General features: G+C 43.8%; 1 protein-coding gene across 2 annotated transcripts; it reads left to right on the top strand.

Annotated features, from left to right (window-relative positions):
• Positions 1-28: 28 nt before the first annotated feature.
• LOC116381800 (NADPH:adrenodoxin oxidoreductase, mitochondrial-like) lies at positions 29-7227 on the top strand. Of its 2 annotated transcripts, XM_031844251.1 has the most exons (11): positions 29-167; positions 1178-1543; positions 1655-1779; positions 1859-3237; positions 3430-3500; positions 4764-4859; positions 5282-5404; positions 5488-5601; positions 5761-5862; positions 6018-6125; positions 7027-7227. In XM_031844251.1, exons 4-11 carry the CDS (start codon positions 3156-3158, stop codon positions 7120-7122), a joined length of 792 nt encoding a protein of 263 aa, XP_031700111.1. In that variant the 5' UTR covers positions 29-167; positions 1178-1543; positions 1655-1779; positions 1859-3155; the 3' UTR covers positions 7123-7227. The 2 variants fall into 2 exon arrangements, with proteins under 2 accessions (XP_031700111.1, XP_031700110.1); XM_031844250.1 differs by having other exon boundaries at positions 5488-5862.
• Positions 7228-7233: the final 6 nt, after the last annotated feature.

Genomic DNA, 7233 nt, shown 5'->3' with positions numbered 1-7233 from the left:
GAGTCAGAGTCACATTTCCTCTCGTCAGTCAGTCAGGCAGCTGCGTCTTGGGTCGAGTCAGCGGTAGCTCGCCTGCAGCCCAGCTGGAGGGATGAAGGCCCACTGGTGGAGCTGCGTGTTGGGGTTACTCTGCATGCCTTCTGGGGTAACGCTCAGCGACTCGAAAGGTGAGTGTGTGTGTGTGTGTGTGTGTGTGAGAAAGAGAGAAAGGATCGATGTGCGTTTTCGGGTTTAAAACGATGAACACGTCTTGAAGGGTGACTCTGAGTCATCTTTTCCTGTTTGTTTGCAGCCTCATCCTGTTGTGTATCTGAAAGCAGCGGCTTGAACATTAAAGAACCAAATAAACTACAAGTAAAAGTCCTTCATTCATAATCATACTCGATTAAAAGTCATTTTCAGCTAAATGTACTTAAGGCATTAAAAGTACTATTTCTGCAGAAACAAATATCCCCTGTAACAGATACATAAGCATTTTACTCGTGTAGCAGGTCAGTGAAGTTGGTTTTAGCTCCTTTATATACACTTACTGCAAGTAGCTTAGTCTAGAGTTCGCACACAGGGGTTGGGCCCCCTCCAGTGGGTCACAAAATATATCTGAGGGGTTGTGAGAGGATTCATGTGGCAGGAAAGAAGTTCTGCTCTAGGCAAACTATAAGCTTTTCTTTAAAATTAGTTGTTTTGTGAAATACCCGATAAGTATGTCTATCTAGGTATTGCATATCCATCTGAAATGTACAAAAAAAGAAACTAGACACTATGTTTTGTAAGCCAAAACGGTTGGGGACGACTGGTTTAATCTTTAACATTGTATGTTATCAGCTCATTATTTTGTTGTTGTCGTTGTTGTCGTGAAATATTAATCTGAAAAACCAGTATAGCTGTCAGCTGAATACTAAATAGTACAGCCTTTTCCCCATGAAATGATGTGAAGCAGAAGGGCAGCATCAAAAGGAAAGGACTCAAGTCATATACCTCAAGTAAAGTACAAGTACCTCAAAGTTGTACATGTACTTATAGTCACTTTCCGTCTGAAACCGTCTATTAGCTTTGTTTACTAATTGATCAGTCGAAGTGACTTCTTTTAAGTTTCCTCTGATACCATGATCTGCTTGGTTTTTCCATAAATATGGACTTCAGGTGAGGCGGTCTGTAACAATCCGTCTCTCCCTGACAGTTTCCCAAGACCCCACGTCCATCTCTCTAACGAGAGTCAACTCCTCTGCTGAGATCACCTGCTCCACGTTGCGGTCGGACCCGTTGAGCTTGTCCCTGCACATGCGTTTTCCCAACACAAAGCAGATTGCGTTCCTGGCCTTGAAGAACGGACTGGTGAGCAAGACCACGGCAGGCGCAGGATTCCGCGGCCGGATTCGCGCAGCTCCGGGCCAGTGGATCGGGGACGGCCACGGGTTCACCGTGCAGCTGTCTCTGCTGGGACTGGAGGACACGAACCTGTATTACTGCAGCTGGGAGTTCTTCAAAAAAGAGACGGCGACCTCTGAGACCCTGTCCAGCAATGGCACTGTTATAATTGTCAGAGGTGAGAAGCACCAGTCGCTTGAGTTCAGACATGCACACACACACATTGCGCAGTCAAAAAAAAAAGTATTTTTTTGTCCTTAACTTACTTCTGCTGCCCCCCTCCTCACAGAGAGAGACCCCCAGGAGCAATGCAGGGACCACATCCTGGATCGCATCATGATTGGTTTGAGCTTGGCAGCGTTCTGCATCGTACTGTTCCTCTGCGTCGCAGCGCTGATCGTGAGACGCAAACGAGTGAGTACGAAGCGGACGGGCCTGCGCATTGGAACGCCGCGGCGCTCCAATGACCGTGTTTTCTTTGTGTTTTCCGCAGTTCAGAAGGCGCTTCAGACCAGCCAGAGCCGCACCACCGACCAGACCCAACAGGCCTCAGCACAGCTGTCCTCAGCATAGAGTTCAATGTGACCCTTACTTAGTGACATCTGTAAATTCTTCGTATTACAGAGGCATTCTGTAATGCTGAGAGTCGATGATGATGTTAAGAGATGACGATTCTTTGAAACTGGTCGCCTGTAGAGTAGATTTACTGAGCGATGGGGTTGGTAACAGATGATTGAGATATAATTGAGTCAGCGGCTCGGCTGACGTGCTACATCCAGTAAAAGGTGTCTCACGTATTGCTCTGCTTCTTTCCATTTCCTTTTATACAAAAATGTGTAGAATCTGCAGAAAAGGTGATTGAGCTACCACATCCTGGCTGGTGTGGGGTGTACAGGTGTTTCGTGAATAAACTGCAGAGCGAGCGCTTTTGTTGCTCCCTTGTGCTTAATTACACGCGAGCTTGATCTGTTGACTCGTGTGCTTGTTCTATGTGGTTCCTTTCAATTTCCTTTGAACTTTCAAACGAATGTGAACCACACGTTTTCTGTCTGAATCGATATGTACATTGAATCTGAACTTTTTCCAAATTTGATGTTCCTTTGAAGAGTCTTAAAAATACAAATAAAAGTTTTTTTTTAAACCACCACTGTTTCCGTATTCAGGAAAAAAAAAAAGAAAATCCACCTCAAAATGTCATTTACATAATATTTGTTAGTATTACACCATGCAGACTTGTCGGGTGGCAACTTTCTTTCAACACGTAGGCTAAAGTACCAGTTGTTATTATCACATGACAAATGAATTCACACACATACCTAGATAATATACTATTTCGGTAATGCAAGCTGTCAGTCAATGATAGTTCCCGTCGAGGAAAAGAGCTAATTCATTTTGTACATTGTCCATGTGGAACCTTACGTGCTGAATAGTCGTTGTTCCACGGACCGATATGAGTGTGACACAAGGTCCAGCCTTGAAAACAGTCTGTTCTGTTTACAACTATGTGATAAACTTCATATTTGTGAAATAAAGAAGCGCGGCTCAAAACGCGTGCATGTAGGCAACTGTTAGCAACATTTAGCTACGTGTTAGTACCGGTTGAGAACACGCAGCCCAGGAAAGATGGACGTTTTTCACCTTGGCTTTTGCTCTCAGTCCTGCTGACTGTCCAAAGCTCATAGCATAGGCAGGAATGTTGAGCTGATTAACGAATACCAGGAACACAACGCAGTGGGTTTCACTATTTCTTGATTTAAAGCCAGGCGGCTTGTCCGTAGACACCGGAGGAAATGAGCGGCCATAAGATGCTGTTTTCCGGGTTGAAGCTGTGGACAGCAGGAAGAAGTAGATGGATAAGTCGACTTCATGATGGTGAGGCGCTTTGTATTTAAACTAATAATGCTTAATGTATTATATTATATTATGAATAGTGGTGTCATTTCCCCTTGCTGTCTGTGAACTGCTCGTGAAATTGCCTGGGTAATTATATGGCAGTGCCCTCATCAGTGCTTCCTGTTTATTTCTGTTCTAAAGAGGATTTGTTTGTCTTCACTGATTCCGCAGATTGCAGCACGAAGGTGTGTATTGTAGGAAGCGGTCCAGCAGGTTTCTACACGGCGCAGCATTTGATCAAGGTATATATTTACTGTTTTGGTAATGTTGGAGTTTATATACAGTAAGCATTAGAAGTGGGCGACATCTACCACATTATATCTATCTATCTATCTATCTATCTATCTATCTATCTATCTATCTATATATATATATATATATATATATATATATATATCTCATTAAATGTTGCCATATTGATGTGTATGTAGTAACACTTCTGGGAAATTAGAAACTGGCATCCGACAAATCAAAGTACTTCTTATAAAAATGTACATAAAGCAGTCCTGCTCGCTGGTTTTACACATTTCCTACAATTACCTAATCTATCCCAGTATTTAACGGTGGCAACGCAGAGCACTTTTTCTTCTTTCTCCTACGTTTCAAATTATATTTATTCAGGATTAATTCAGTCTTATTTTAAAAGCCAGTGAAGTTGAAGACATTTCAGCTTGACCGTAAAATGAAAAAGTTCTTTCCCATAACTTCTGGCGTTTTGATATTCCAGTAGTGTTCATTTGTGAAGGTGTGTCGTTTTTCTTTTTTGACACAAAACATCTAGTTTCAACATTTCAGCCGACAGACCCACCTTGAACAAATAATCAAGTCAAAAGAGAAATGGGTGTGTGGCTCTTTGATGGTTTCCTTTGCACTTTTTTTTTTTTTTTTTTTTCTTTTTTTTTTTCTTCTCATCAACTTTCCGAATGCATAAAGAACAAAATGTAACACAAAGCCAACTTTTGAATCAATAAAGAACAGATCGAATCTGGCCACATGCTACTTTATTTTTTACTCCAACAGTAATTATTATTCACACGTCCCATTTTTAAAGTTTAACTGGTGCATAATAATACCTGTATGTCATTTTGTACTTTGTAGATTTGCCTGCCTCATCTTAAACTGGGCACCTGGATTCAACCGCCACCATTTCCCTGACGTCCTCTTAAATTAGAATCACAATCCCTTTCCCAGATCTTGCTTACATTTTAATTTGATGTGTCTCTAATTAGGGGTTTTGTCTCTTTTTAGTCGCGTTTTGCCTCTTCAACGGCGTTCATTGGACCTGTGAGGCCGTAGTTTTGTTTTGAGATAAACGATGAGTTGCGTTTGAGTCTGAACCAATGTGGTGAACCAACAGATGACTTCAAGTCAAATGAAGTCCCGTAACTCATCCTAAAGGGTCACGGTTTTACGAGGAGACTTCTTCAAAAGCATTGACAGCTGTGATCAAAAGGAGTCCGCTTTGCTTCATGTCGTGTGTCTCTCGTTCCTTTCTGTCCCCCCAGGCACGTCAAGATGTTGAGGTGGACATTTATGAGCGGCTGCCCGTCCCCTTCGGTCTGGTCAGGTTCGGGGTGGCCCCTGATCATCCTGAAGTCAAGGTCCGTGATCCTAAATGGACGTGTTGGAGAACAGATAGTTGTCCTTGACTACTTTGGTATTTACATTATAAGAACAGGGGCTCTGGGCAGGTACTGACGGAGCCCGCGGGCCTGCATTGATTGTGGTACGCTGTGATGAAAGGGTGACTTCCAAAAGAAAGCAACTGCCTACGTGATTAGCTTGTCCTCTGTGCGCCTTTGTGCCTTTGGGCACTGTGGCGCACGCAAATCATCAACTCCAGAACCTGCCTAAGAATCACCACATTTCCTTCAGTGTCAAAGTCATTTAGTGACAGTGGGTACATTGTAAACAAGAACTGCTCAAAGCTCATTTGGTCAATTCTTATCAGTACCACTGTAGGAGCAATCAAACCCTTTTTATTCTTTCTGTTTTGATAATGCAGATCTTTTCCTCTCCTCAGAACGTCATCAACACGTTCACGCAGACAGCCCGACAGTCGCGCTGTCATTTCTACGGTAACGTGAGTGTGGGGACGGATGTGAGCGTTGAGGAGCTGAGGCACGCCTACCACGCAGTCATACTGGTAAGAGCACCGCTGCGTCTGCCGGTAAAATAAATCACCTTTTAAATAAAAGTTGTTCTTGTCATTATTTATTTTGTTTGTAGAGTTACGGGGCCGAGGGAAACAGGAGTATGGGGGTGCCGGGAGAAGACTTGGCCGGGGTGCACGCTGCCAAAGACTTTGTGGGCTGGTACAACGGGCTGCCCAGCTGTCGAGAGGTACGCCTCATAGGCTGTGTCCGTCAACTAGTGGATGTTGACTGCGGTGTGACAAACGTCCTCCCACCGCACGTGAAATGTGATTATGAGAGAAGTCATATTTTCCCCCTCTCTGCTGTCGGTTCTGCTCCTTTTTTATCTTTATCTTTGTCCGTTCAGCTGAGACCAGACCTGAGCTGTGAAACGGCAGTCATTCTGGGACAGGGCAACGTGGCCTTGGATGTAGCCAGAGTCCTGTTGGCTCCCCTTGACATTTTGAAGGTGAGAAAAACACACAGCCTTCAGTTTGGCATCAAAAAGTATGTCTAATTGACTCTACAGCTCCTGAGGAAACCAGTTTTGTTTTTTTTTTTGTTTGTTTTTTTCAAAGGAGGAACAGGTTACTGAAGTGGAAAATGTGTCGTGTTTTTCCACAGAAGACTGACATTACCCAACCGGCCCTGGAAGCCCTGGCAGAGAGCCAGGTCCGCAGGGTGCTGATCGTTGGCAGGAGAGGACCCATGCAGGTGGCTTGCACAATCAAGGTGTGCGTCAGAAGAGACAGTTTCTTAGAGAGCGGACAGGCAAATCCTTCAGCTGTAGTCATCGTCTTTCTTTAATACCATGACTCTAACCAAAGTTTTTTTTTTTTTCAAAATGTGACATTCATTCAACCACAACAACACACCACAACATACTGCTTTCAACTTTGACCTACCGTACCTGCTGTCGCTGTGCACAGTTGTCCTGGGGAATAGAGTTCTTCAGGAATGTGTTCTGCTTTCCTCGTCTCAAAGACAAGTTTCTTTTAATTGCTTAGATTCCTGAAAGCTTAAGAGATTTTAACGTTTTGTAGAATAAGTCAGTAACCTATTATATCACCAGGCCTTGGCATGTAGTTGATGGGTAAGGGATTGGACATTCCTTTAACCAGCAATTTGGGTTGTTGGGGTTTTTCCTGCAGGGTCTTAAAACTTTGAGGTTTATGATCACTTTCATAGTTCATAGTCATGAACTATGAAGCTTTTACGTGTCTCGCAGTTGCTAAGAAGTGACTGAATATGGCTGCTAAACGTCATCGGGCTAATCTGCCCTCTCGTTGACAACACGGTGCTCCTCTCTCCAACTCTCACTCACGAGTCACATGACACAATCGGACCGGATCAACAGAAACGTAAAGAGAAATGTTTTTATTTCTCTATGGGGTCTGTCCATAATGCTGTCAGACACACTTATAACATTGATGATGCCGAATTGCACGGCAGCCCTCTAAGCGGCTGCAGAGTTGTCACCCAGTGCTGCACCGATTCCAAAGCTTGTTGTGCCCGTTAGTCATTTAGACACAAAAACATGAAGAATAGGGTCCAGGTTAAAGATAAAATACAGCTTTTAAATGAGTTTCGAGTGCCGCCCAGACAACCCCTGCTATGCTCTCCTTGTCTACAGGAGCTGAGAGAAATGGTGAACCTGCCGAACACCAGACCTGAGTTGATGGCGGCAGATTTTGAGGGCGTCGCAGAGGCTCTCAAAGGTAGGAAATGAGATTGTATCTTCATATTTCACTTCCTTTTTGACTGCCTCGCCATCATTCCGCTCTCTTCTTGAACCAGTGTGGAGACCAGGGCCTAAGAATGAGCATAGTGCACATCTCGA

This window comes from Anarrhichthys ocellatus, unplaced genomic scaffold, assembly GCF_004355925.1.
Source record: "Anarrhichthys ocellatus isolate YVR2014 unplaced genomic scaffold, GSC_Weel_1.0 scaffold4, whole genome shotgun sequence".
Classification (NCBI taxonomy): Eukaryota; Metazoa; Chordata; class Actinopteri; order Perciformes; family Anarhichadidae; genus Anarrhichthys; species Anarrhichthys ocellatus.
Note: the sequence above shows the minus strand (reverse complement) of the source record. Positions and strands in the feature narration are given on the sequence as shown.

What these genes read in the sequence shown, in the direction of transcription:
- LOC116381800 (XM_031844250.1), top strand. Translation starts at nt 3,156, where the DNA reads ATGAGCGGCCATAAGATGCTGTTTTCCGGGTTGAAGCTGTGGACAGCA. An exon ending in CTGATCATCCTGAAGTCAAG is followed by an intron (nt 4,860 to 5,281) that starts GTCCGTGATCCT and finishes TCCTCTCCTCAG; the next exon opens with AACGTCATCAACACGTTCAC. An exon ending in CTCCCCTTGACATTTTGAAG is followed by an intron (nt 5,863 to 6,017) that starts GTGAGAAAAACA and finishes GTTTTTCCACAG; the next exon opens with AAGACTGACATTACCCAACC.